The following is a 12,986-nucleotide window of genomic DNA, read 5'->3' on the forward strand; positions in this document are numbered from 1 at the left end:
ACATATATCATTATTTTCAAAATCAAATTTAATAAATAAAAATATATCAAATAAAAAAACCAATTAAAATAGTGAAATATAATATTTCATATTACTAGTAGTCTACTTTTCAATCAAAATTTAAACAACAAAAGTCTGATTTTCATGGTGTTCATTCTTTACCCCTGCAGACTGGAAACAGAGTAACCAGCAGCAGACCAGACGGTCTGCTGGTTCTGGACAGTAGCCTCCTCACCGACCTTTTGAGCACATTATCAAGTGTCAGCTCTGCTTCTCCTTTGAATAAAAGGCTTAATAAAGATGATAAAAGGCTTAAACAATGGAGGTAAATTATCATGCAAACTAAATGATGAAAGATGAAAATGAGAAAAAATCAATTTAAAAAAAAAACATTGAAAAAAACTCTAGTCAACCCAGATAAACTCGACTAACTTGTGACCTAAGATATGAGATCAGGATACCCCGCAGAAAGAAAAGCGAAAAAATTCATGAAGCTCAAGGCCTAATAATCTAATACTGAAAAATGAAATTAAAAAAATCAATTAAAAAAAAACCAAAGTTAAATTAGACTAATCTTCAAAACTTGTGTCCCAAGTCATGAAAACAGGATTACTCCATAGAAGGTAAATACAAAAAAAAATCATGAAACAAAATTCATAATCATTCTAAATTAAAAAAACAAAACAATTAGCAATCAAAATAATGAAGACCAAATGTAGTATAAAACTGCATGAAAGAAAATAATAAGGGAATAAATTAAAAAATAAAATAAATCAAGAAAATGATATAAAAAAAAGCAATAAAAAGAATAAGAGCCAAATTGGATAAAAAAAATTAAATAAAATAAAATGTTGAGGAATGAAATTGAAAAACAAATCTAGAAAAGGACAAAAAAAATAGCAACCAAAAGAATAATAACCAAATTGGATACAAAAATTAAATGAAATAAAATGTTGAGAGGTGAAATTGAAAAAAAAATTTCAAAAAGTATATTAAAAGCAAAACAAGTAGCAGTCAAAAGAATGAATATCAAAATTAATACAAATACAAATTGAAAAGTTACATTTAATTTCTGGAAGGGATTACATGAAATTCGAGGTGATGAAAGAGAAAGGAGGGAGAGAAAAAAAATTCATTGGAACCTAACCATTACTCCGTTGTACACACACGACTTACCAACAGAAAAAGGATGGTTTGATGCTTTAAATGTCGTCGTGGAAGGCAGCATTTGACCCCGATCGAAAGGTGTTTTTTGTGCCATCGATATAGCATGGGCATCTCCCACTTTTTTTAATTATATTTATATTTGTTAAAAGATAAAATTGCCCCTCATTTCAATTGATTAGAACTAAAAAACAATAATGAAAATACAAAAATATCTCTGGACATCAGTTTTAATTTCTCTACTTTCAAGAACAATTTTTTTTAATTATACTATTCAATCATTTGTTTTGTTTTTTTTTCTTTTAAAGGTATTTAAATCATTTTCTTGTGCATGTAAAATGTTAAAATGTCAATTTGTCCTGATTAATATATTAATGACAAATGAATTATATAAAAAAAATCACCTCAATAACTTGTTAAATGATTTTGTTTAAAAAGATAAAATAATTATTTTTTTGTTCTAATTCATAGTAAAATATATCTGGGTACACATTAAATATTAATGTTTTTTAGTTTTTTTATATATTATTTATCGATGTGAACAAGGTAGTTAGACTTCATTTATTCTTGATTTTTCAAGGCAGATAACAGCTGAGATCAATTGCCCGAATGCATTAACTTCATTACAAGATATTTAGATTCACTGACTTTAATTGGTCCAATTAATTCAATCCTTCGACAAGTTCAAGAAAAATGGTTCCATGACATATGCTCCATTTATTATGAAGCAATTAATTGCACATGCAATAAGTTAAGGAGTTGGAAATTCGTGACCTCAATATTACGGGATTGATTAATTGCCTTTCTTGCTGGGGTAAAGTAGTGAAAATGAATCAAAGGGCAAATAAGTTTCACTAATCTCTTACTATAGATCATGATTATGATTGTAATGATAGTTGCATTGAACCTAGACAAACTTCCAAACGAACATCTATATATAGGCATAGAGAGAGAGAGAGAGAGAGAGAGAGAGAGAGAGACCTAGAGAGAATTTCCATGTCCCATTCCTGATTAGCCAGCCTGTTAACTGATGGACCCTCATCCTCCAATTTGAAGTTGACATCACGAAAGAGAAATAATTCTTTTCCTGTCATAATTTCACACTACAAAGCGCTTGTGCTTGTTCTGTGGACAGCATAAAATGACAAGCTTTTGGAGCAAAAAAAACTTTATTGGAGATTTTAGATGGAGACTACTACGCCCCTACAAATGTATATAATTCCCAATTATATATAATGGTTTCTTATGTCATTTCCTATACGTTCACATAACCTATTCTATATATCTTGTATATTTATATAAAGCAAATCTGAATCATAAATTAAGCCTTTTATCTATCAAGGAAAGGAACTCCTGGAAGAGAAGAATTGTATCGTTTTATTAATTAAGGAAAGAAGCTCTTGCAGTAATCTTTTGTATTAATACCGTAATCAAATGCAAAAGGCTTAACCTTCAAATCTTGTTGCCATTCTAGCTACTATTAACTCGTTTGTCTACATGGCAAATGCTATGTTTGAAATTGCAATTCAAAATAAAAAAATATTATTTTAGCTCGTTTTTATTTAAATTGCAATTGCGGTTTGAAACGCGGTAAACAAATGGGAACTACAAGCACATGTAATTGTGCATTGGAAATGCATATGCAAGTTTGTAGAGGCTACATGCCAAGGTAAAGTGGCACATGCGCTGGGCCACCTAGACCTGTGATTGGTGAGGTCTGTTTTAACATTGATTTTTTTTTTAAAAAAAAAAAAAACTTTTATTTGTTATTTTCTAATTTTAATTTTATTTCTTTTAATATTTGATTGATTTGATTTTTAATTATGTCATACATAAACTCACAATATCAAGGGTGTTAGAGAGTTGTCATCTAATTATTTGGTTTAGAATCACTAGAAAAATTGGATGAACTGGTCTCATTATAAATTTCTTTAAAGGTTTTAATGAGTTTCTAACTAGCATTCTATGGCTTGGGGTAAAGATTCACTCGTGCGAACAAATCTGGTATTTTAAATTTATTATGAGCTCATGTGCCCAAATGAATTCTTATGAAAAAGATTCATTAGATGGTATGACAGGGTTCACCTATCCTAGAAAATAAAAGGGTTTTTCCACAACTCGTTTGTTGTGGTAAAAAAAATACTTTCAATTAAAATTGGTAAATATTCAAAATAATTTTAAGAATTTTCTAATTAATTCTTGATATTTAAATATCAGCTTACTTATAGGTCCAATATTTATACCAGAATCTTGACCATTAATTTTCATGAATTAAAATTTTATGAGTTATTGAAATATTGGGCCAAGTTCTCATAAATTCATCAATAAATTGGTTATTAAATCCAAAATGCATGCAAATATATATTTTTAAAATTATGTATAAAAAATACTAAAACACACCATGTATTTTATTTTTTAAGCCAAATATGATTATTTTTTTAATTTTTAAGAGACTTGGCCATATGCAAAAATGTTTTAATTTGCATATTTCCATACAAAAAAATCATAGTTTAGAATATTTCCATAAAAAAAAAAATTTCAAAAAAAAAAAATGTTTTAGCATGCATTTTGGTTTTAATAACTAGTTTATTAAAGTCATGAGAACTAGGTCAATATTTTAAAAACTTCAAAAAAATCATTTTGTTTTCTTCTAATATTAATGATTTCGCACTTATACGTAAGACGTATTCTTGATATTAAAAAGATAGTTTTTTTTATTGATATTAGAATGGTTAGGTTTAACTCGATAAGATAAGGATCTTCTTACCGAGGATAACTTTTTTTAAACCATAGATGGACCGACAATTAGAAATACAATAACATCTTAGCATATATCAAATAATCAAACAATGCATCTTACATTAGGTAGGACGTATTTAGGGTGCTAATACCTTTTCTTTACGCAACCAGTCCCCGTGCTCGATCTTTGAGACTAGTTAGGGTTCCTAGTGACCCAAATACTAGGTGACGACTCTCATTTTCTTTCCCACTGATAAGAGACAAGAATTCTTTGTCTCCCCATGTTTGCCAGATAGATACCGTACCTGAGGGTGGACGATCACCGCGTCATCGCACAGGTGCGACACCATAGTCAATATGATGTCAATCGGTCAGAAAGGACCATACTGGGTTGTAGTTAGATGTACGATCATCATTTGCGTGCAAATTTTGTCAAATTTGATGGAGAAATGAAGAATTAAATGTCTTGAAAAGGAGGTCACTCGAGCAACTTTTTCTGGTGAAAATTGAAAAAAAAAAAAAGATGAACAGTAACCAAAATGGTGTTGTTTCGGTAAAGTTCAATTTAATCCTTTAATTTGTGATTTCTCTCAATTACACCCCTGATTGGCTCTAAACTTTTAATTTAATGCAATTTTGCCCCTACCGAATTACAATATTAGCCCTGAATTCTAGTTTCTTCTTAATAATAGTCATTCGTCTTGGATTTTTGTAATTTGACCATTAAACTTTAAAATTTTTTCAACTTCACCCCTGATTTCATCAAATTGGGTAAAATAAAGGTAAAATTAGGTTCCCAATTCCATCCAAAATTATAGTTTGATTTTTTTTTCTTGTTTTTTCCAAAATGCTGGTTTTCTTGTTATCATTATTTTATTTTCTGATTTTTAATTTGAAAAAAAAAGAGATAAATTTGAGGAATAACTCAGAAACGGGTTATGACACCTAGTTTGAGATATTATTATCAATTTTAATGTGATTATCTATAATTTTATCTTTTATATTTGTGTATTTCTCTCTCTTCAAAATGAATCCATGCAATAACTAATGATATTTGGTATGAAAGTGTGTGTATATATATATATATATATATATATATATATATATATATATATATATATGATCTTCAATCCATAGTTATGTTAGATATTTTTATTTATCTGTGAAGTTCAATCCCAGCCCATTTTATTAAAAGAATATATAAATATGAAAAAAAAATTAATACCACATAGCAATTTGATTATTATTTTTTAAATGCCGAACTTAAGTTTCCCCTTTAAGGTTATTTTTATTGAAATAGACGCAAATATCCGCAATTGATTTAATTATCCTGATTTGGCCAATATATATATATATATATATATATATAGAGAGAGAGAGAGAGAGAGAGAGAGAGAGAGAGAGAGAGAGAGCAATAAATATGTATACACTCTCTTCTTAGCAGACATCGGATGGAAAATGAGTGATGGTTGCCTGTATTTCTTCCAATGTCCGTCCTTTAGTCTCAGGCACCAACTTCCAAATGAACAAGGCTGTGACACCACATATAGTGGCGAAGAAGAAAAAAGTTCCTACAAAATAATAGCCACCATAGACAACACAATTAATTACTTGACTTCAACTGTGTCTGTGTGCTGCAGAGACGCCAAGAAAGTGAGAGAGTAATTCACCTGTCGAGCTCCACTCCATCATAAAATTGAATGAGTATGTCACAATCCAAGAGCCGGACCAATTGACTAAAGTCACTAAACTTCCAGCGGAGGCTTTCACATCTAGAGGAAATATCTACAATAAAATCTCCTTAATTTATTTAAGCCTCAAAACCTTAAAAGAAGATGTTCATTAATTAAGAAAATATATGTGTACCTCTGACATTATAACCCAAGGTATTCCTGACATGCCTACTGCAAAAGTAACACCATAACCCTGGTTGCAACGTCAAAGAAATGAGAAGGAAACTTGGATCATAACACGAACATTTTGTGTGGAAAAAAGAGTGATGTGTTTCCTTACTATCATATAAATGCAAAGCAAATGCTAGTAATTAAACGAAGAAGGGAGAAAATATGATAAATTAAAGACATTGTACATAAGCTAATTAAGGATGGAAAACATGGCTTTAATCTGGACTGAATTACGTACCAATATGCCAATAAATGTCAAAATCGGAGTTAGCTCTTTCAAATAGTGTAGTTCCTGCTCATAAAAAGATAAAAAAGGGAAAGTAAATTTCAAATTATTAAATCGGCTCATTAACCGGCTCAAGATCTGAGTCAAGGATTTTATTTTAATTTTTTAAATTTAAAATAACATTATTTTGTAAAAATAAAATAAAAAAATTAAACGAAATTTTAATCTAGTCGACTAATAATAAATTAACTAAATCAATTTTATTAACTAGTTCCTGGGTTGATCCACCAACCAGACAAATTTTAATAACTAAATAGTTTTGAAAGAAATTTGAATAAAATGCAAGAATAAAACCGTAGATGTATTTGCAACAGTATGGTAGAAACACAAATCTAAATTTGATTAAACCTGCAAGAGGAATGACAACCCAACGAGGACTAAACTTAAACACGTTCCAATGGCAGAAACCTGCAAATATTCGTACACTTTCATTACAAATGATATGATCATTTCAAACTTTTTAAAACTTCAAACTTTTTAAAACGAAATCATTATAATCTGAATTTCTAACCAAAAGAAGTCTTCTTCTTCCAGATATATCCAACAAGAGTACACCTGCAATAGACGCTGGGATCTGCAAAAAAATCATCTACATTCTAAGATCTACGCACACAAAGCCATTAAACTTGCTCCCCACATAAAATTTAAGAAAAAAAGACCAGGAAAATACCTGCATAATGCCTGCCGTTGTAGTACCAATGATAGTTGAAAAATCTAGGCAAAACCAAGCAAATTCATCACTTAGCCATCTTCATAGTTCATTTTCTATATCAGAAATACTAAATTGAGGCACTTAACAATGAGCAAATGAGATTAAATTAGACTAAATTAACAAGACTAGGATGTCTCATAGGCGAAAGTGAGACAGAAATGTAGATTTTGAAAAGAAAAGAATCGTTTCATGTCATCTCTTATGTATGCATCAAACATAGCACAAGTCAAGCTGTGAATAATATGCAAGAGACAACTTACTGGCTTTAACATATATAGAGCTAGAATAATATGCCACAGCACTAGTTCCTCCAAATTGTTGCAAAACCATTAGTCCTACTCCAACCTCATCAATTTAAATAATCGGAATTAAGAAAGTTGATTAGTTATAAAAAATGAAGGAAAATAATTTATGAGAATAAAACCAAAAAAAGGAAGGATTACTCTACACTTACAATTATTGGATAAGCATATTTCCTCTGAAATAAGCTCAGAAATTTAGCTTTTGAGTTGTGTTGATAGACATCTATAGTATCCTATAAAACAATGGAATTATTTGTCAAATGATTTTTCTAAAAAAAAAATTATATAAATCAATTCATAAATAGTAGAGAAATGAAGTTGAAATGTTACTCTGATATCATTTGCTTCTTGAGAAATATCAACATTCATTCCTCTAAGCCATTGCAAAGTAGTCTCAAACTCTTTCTCACGATCAAGTTTTGCCTGTTGGACAATTTACTCTTCATTTTATGTTTCAAATGTACCCCTAAGCAAAATTTGCACTATTATTCAACTCGGCTCGGTCTGACGAGTTATTCCATAATCCAGCCAACCCACCTCACCTCCTAACCCAATCAAATATCATATTAAATCCCTGCAGTTGACTTGATTAACTTGACAGGTTAACTTAACTCACAGTCTAGTTGTTTTTATCAAAACTCAATTGATTTTACCTTTATTTTATATATATATATATAAACTAATTGATGTAGGTCAACCTGCCTACCCGTATAATGAATCTTGTGCTAAACTTTAGTCAACCCGGGTTTAATAACTATGAAAATTTAAAACAAAGCAGTAACAAATTGGACTCACCAACCATCTGGGTGACTCTGGAATGAAGAATAAACCCACAAGTTGCAGTATACATGAAATAAGAACTGAAAACAGGATCCGGTTAATACATTAAATAATACTAATCTCTAAACTACTTTGTAGATTGAATTCATAAGAAGATTAAGAAACTTTACCTATCAGAGATAAAGCACGCCAAGAAATAATATTTCCAATGAAATATACAAGGGCGAAGCCGAGACTTACCATCAACTAAACACATTAAAAAAAGGGAATAAAAATCAGACTGTTGGATAGTATACTTGATCATCGACAAGGCATTAGCTTTACCTGCTGAGCTGATGTAAATCCTCCCCTATGATTCATGGGTGTTATTTCTGCGATATATACTGGGACCTGTCATGAAGAACGACCATAAAATTCCATTTCATTTTAGAATTTTGTCAATAAAATATAAAAATACGTAGCAATATATATATATATATATATATATATAAAATCTTCGAAACCTATGCAATTACCACATATGTAATAAGCCCAACTCCAACTCCAATCAATAGTCTTCCAATATCCAACCACCAAGCATCCTTCAAACAAAAAATTAAATTTATTGATCATATTAAAGAATATTTTTCGAAACAATATAAACATGAAATGATTAATTTCTCAAGCACAAATTAAAGATCGGTATTACATCATGTTGAAAAAAAAAATTGAGTGCTAAGAGGAGGGGGGAAAAAACCTTAGCGAACGCTATTAGGAGCCATCCTGGGATGCAAAATATTTCAGATAGCCACATTGTCTGCTTGAGAAGAACACCAAATTAATATGAATGGATTAAACGCTTCTTAATTTAATTTAATTTAATTTTGTGGAGTTGAAATCCTATGCAAGTATATGTATATTAATTACTCGTTTTCGGCCAATAAAATCTGCAATCTTCCCACTTGGAATCGCACCGATCATTCCTCCGATTGTCAGTATTGAACCAAAAACTGAGTACTGCAAAATGTGAAGGGAAATTAGAAACATCCATCGATTCCATAGAAAATGTCAAGGATATGGAAATCAGAATAATAGTTTCCCACTGGACAAGAATATTTGCATGAATGATTTACCTCATCTTAACCGGAATAGAGATTTTATCAATGGATTTATTCCAATATGTTCTTGTTACGTGAGACAGGCCATCCATGTTCAAATGCTAATTCTAATGCTTCAATAGAAAATATTTACACTAGGCCGCCCTTTTGAATTGCATTTCAAATAGATTTTTTTAAAATTAATTATATTTTTTTATTTTTAAATCGTTTTAATATATTGATATTAAAAATATTTTTTTAAAAAATATATATTTTTAATGTATTTTTAAACAAAAAATATTTTAAAAAATAATTATTACCACATTTTTAAACAATATTTTAATAAGAGGTCAAAATTTATTAAAACATATTTATTAAACTGAATCGGATAACATAATGATTTGAAATATGATCTGAGGAAAGGTATTCTTTCAATCCAATTGAACTATCAATTAGTTAAATTTAAGTATGAATCAAATCGGTGATTTAGTTAATCTGGTTAAATCTAAATAAAACCTGATAAAATAAACTTTAAAATTTTCTTTTAGTTTTTATCAAAGATATAATTTTAAAATAAATTCAGATTAATTTATTCAACCACAGGTTAATGAGATAAATCAACGAACTCGGGTATTAAACCGATAATGATAACAATACTTCAAAGATCTCTTATTTTTCTCAAACTAAAAATGAATAAATTAGAGTATGAAAAGCACTAACTTCTGACACCGAGAGGCCCAAGTCTTTCCTGATTCCAGATTCAGCTGCTGATGAATAGCCCACCTGACAAGCAGTTTATCTCAATGTCAGTACACTGTGGTTTTTTATTGAAATTACTTGAGCAATATTAGTTGTGGAGTACTGGAGTTTACTGAGAATGAGTCCTTGAATTACATTTTTTTTATAAATACCACTCAGATTTTATCAAAAACATCAATCACGTTATAAAATAAAATAAATGATTTTTTATCAAATAATATAAACATAGTCTGGCCAATAAATAAAAAGCCCATGAATCAATGGAGGGTCCAGTACTGGTTCAGCAGCAATATTGCAATCAAGTTTATGCAGCCATTAGGATTTCTATGGTGCAGCGAGTTTTCTAGTCGGGCCATAAAAATGGAGGGCTCGAAGAGGCCTAGTAGGAGAGTCCATAGCAAAATAGAAGTTTAGGCTTTAAAATCTTATAAAATAACCAGGAGCATTCTTATTGGCAAAGTTTACTCCTCATAAGATAACTGTAGACTTCTCTGCATAATATGCGCTTTTACTTGCCTGGAAATCGAGGTTTCATATCATCAACAGTTAAAATTGAGTCAATTTTTTCAATTTATTATTTGTTTTTCTATTACAATTAAAGATACTCTAAGAATGGAAACCAACATTAAACATACATTTTATTTTAAAAAAAGTTATCGATGATCATCTACAGCAACAACTCTAAAATCTCTCCATTATCACTTCCCTTTCAAGTCTTTTTTTTTTTTCCTTTTCCTAATCGATCATCAACCACTGCAGATTCCTTTCCTTTTATTTGTTTATTTTTTTCCTTCTTTGAAAATTTTAGACAAAAGGGTCAGGGTGATATTGAGTTCTTTGTTGTCATGATGTTGATGGGTTGTCTTGCTTTTGGTTCAAGGGAATTCAGTTTTTTTCATATTCCTGTTCATGCATGATCATCATCATCTTGTTATTTTCTTGTTGGCCCTCTTTTGGTATCTGGGGTTTTGAAGAAAATTCTGAGTCCTTTTGTTATCTGACACCAACACCAATTTGGATTTAAAAGACTGTATCTTTCCTGGAACCACTCTGTCATTCAGGTTTCAAAGATTTTTTGAAGTGTAGTGAAAAGCAAGCTTCTGATCAAATGATTTGCAGAGATGGGGATCAGAAAGCTCATGTTATTTAAGTACATAATATGAATTTGTATAAATTTCAAGTTTAAAGATTTTTACTTGGGAGAATGTGTTAAAAAATAATATAATAAATTATATATTAGGATCTCACCTAACAATTTAAACTATTATGTTGTGATAATTTTTTGATATGATATTAAAATTTTAATAATCAAATAGCCATAAATTCGAATCTCACTGTTTTTATTTATTTGATAAAAATTCAAATTTAAAAGGTTTTTATACGAGATAGTGTGATGATTCTTTAGCACGTGCAACATTCATGACTCACCCATTTCCCATCAATGGACTTCAGTGGATGAATTTTTATAAGAAACTCAATTAAATTCAGAAATTTTGACAATTTATAGTGAGATGATCTACAGACAACCTGCCTGGTGGACGTCTCAATCAAAGACTTTATGTGGTGGTTTGTTACGTAGTCATCACGATAAGATTTCTTGCTATGCGTTTGAACCTACCTAAATGAGATATATTAATTAATTAATTATGGAACGTATAAAATAAAATTATGAATTATTAGAAACATAAAAGAGCCTTCATGTGTCGAACAGGGTATATGAGATTTTGATATAGTAATGAGAGAGAGAGAGAGAGAGAGAGAGAGAGAGAGGCATATCTGTTTAGTTTTGACACTAATTTTCAAAACCTCATCACTCAAATTTTATTTTCTCCTTTTTTTACGATAAAGATCAAGTATCATAGAACGCCTTTCCCGCATCAAAACTACCATACAAAATTTAAATACCTCACTAATTAGCACCAAAATCTAGTCCAAGACAAGTTTTATTTTAATTGGATATTTTTACTGAAATAGCATTATTTAAGGTTTCGTTTTAAAAAACTAGAATCAATGTTATTTCAGTTAAAAAAAATAATGATTTGTCTGGATTAATTCTATAATTCCAGCCTTAGACAAAATCTTATAACTATAGTAATTATTAGGGGTGTTTATAATTCGGTTTTAATCTAAAAAATCAATCAAACTGAAAAATAATATTCCTTGTTGATATGACCCAGGCCGAATTGAGAATCGGTTCAAACTAAACTAATTTCATGCGGTTCGAGTCGGTATTTTAGCATTAAAAACTAGAAAAACCAGAAACTAATTAAATGAGCTTGTTTTTACTGTTGTCATTGTGCCAAAGCCCTCTAACTCCATTTCCCACATAGCTTGTGCATATCAGCATGTGAGATGATAAAATAAATTGAGATCTTGGATTATTATCTCTAATTAATATCAGATGATACTTTTATTTTCAGGATGAAATAAGATTGAAAGAAATATTTAAATTTGCAAATATACATGAAGCAATTAAAACCACCATTGTAGTGAAGTGAAGGTTACGAAAGACACTATTTTATATATATATAGGAGATTAGAGGGTGATGGTAGAAGAATGTGAGGAGATGTGGTGTCAAAACTTAAAAAGAGAATTTAATGATAGGTTAACACTTAGTATGAGAGAGAGAAGAGCAATATGCAGCCCTTATTAATTGCTTGATTTTTAAGAAATTTGTAGAAATCAACTTCATTAGGCTCTTGTTGGTAATTAAGTTGATATTAATATGATAACCACTAGCAGGTTTAACACTAAATATCGTAAGGATCAAACTAGCAAAGTACTGATTGTATTTGTTGGGTTCTAATCTTTCAGAGTTTTCTCAGCTTTCTGATCATAAGAGAAACTAGCTATCTCGGATAGTAAATCAAAAAATTAGCAAAATTAAACCAGAATATTGCTATTGAATTAATAAAGAAACCTCTGACTTCTAGCAAGAAACATGGTGATGGTATTGATTAGTGTACTTACAGCGAACCCGTAACAGAAAGAGCCGCAGACGGCAATGAAGGTGCTAAGCACAAGAATGGGAGTGATGGAGGAGTCATGACTTCTTTCTTCGTTGCAGTCGCCATTATCATTCACAGTAGGATTTCCATCTTCGAGAAGTAAAGACCTTGTAGATGCTGCCATCCCTTCTTCGATGACTCTCTCTACTTTTTATACTTTCTTTGAAAGTGAATAGATACAGACAGAGAAAATTGGTGTTGGAAATAATGATAAGCTTTTCAGAGTCCATGCTATATATAGAACAAAGGATCAAA

General features: G+C 30.1%; 1 protein-coding gene across 1 annotated transcript; it reads right to left on the bottom strand.

Moving 5' to 3' along the window:
* Positions 1 to 5,171: 5,171 nt before the first annotated feature.
* On the bottom strand, positions 5,172 to 12,931 carry LOC18098838 (sugar transporter ERD6-like 5). The gene is made up of 18 exons (XM_024601223.2): positions 12,694 to 12,931; positions 9,684 to 9,746; positions 8,794 to 8,883; positions 8,624 to 8,683; positions 8,403 to 8,468; positions 8,212 to 8,277; positions 8,058 to 8,133; positions 7,903 to 7,967; positions 7,438 to 7,530; positions 7,260 to 7,340; positions 7,066 to 7,150; positions 6,764 to 6,807; positions 6,605 to 6,667; positions 6,442 to 6,501; positions 6,046 to 6,099; positions 5,770 to 5,829; positions 5,574 to 5,688; positions 5,172 to 5,474 (listed from the first exon to the last, which is right to left on the bottom strand). Exons 1-18 carry the CDS (start codon positions 12,853 to 12,855, stop codon positions 5,341 to 5,343), a joined length of 1,437 nt encoding a protein of 478 aa, XP_024456991.2. The 5' UTR covers positions 12,856 to 12,931; the 3' UTR covers positions 5,172 to 5,340.
* Between the last annotated feature and the right edge of the window lie 55 nt (positions 12,932 to 12,986).

Source organism: Populus trichocarpa, chromosome 5 (assembly GCF_000002775.5).
Source record: "Populus trichocarpa isolate Nisqually-1 chromosome 5, P.trichocarpa_v4.1, whole genome shotgun sequence".
Classification (NCBI taxonomy): Eukaryota; Viridiplantae; Streptophyta; class Magnoliopsida; order Malpighiales; family Salicaceae; genus Populus; species Populus trichocarpa.

Bases quoted from the DNA above. Each gene is read 5' to 3' on its own strand.
- LOC18098838 (XM_024601223.2), bottom strand. From the start codon at position 12,855: ATGGCAGCATCTACAAGGTCTTTACTTCTCGAAGATGGAAATCCTACT. The intron at 7,151-7,259 runs GTAAGTGTAGAG...TAAATTGATGAG, and splicing joins AATATGCTTATCCAATAATT to GTTGGAGTAGGACTAATGGT. The intron at 6,502-6,604 runs GTTAGAAATTCA...GAATATTTGCAG, and splicing joins GAAGAAGAAGACTTCTTTTG to GTTTCTGCCATTGGAACGTG.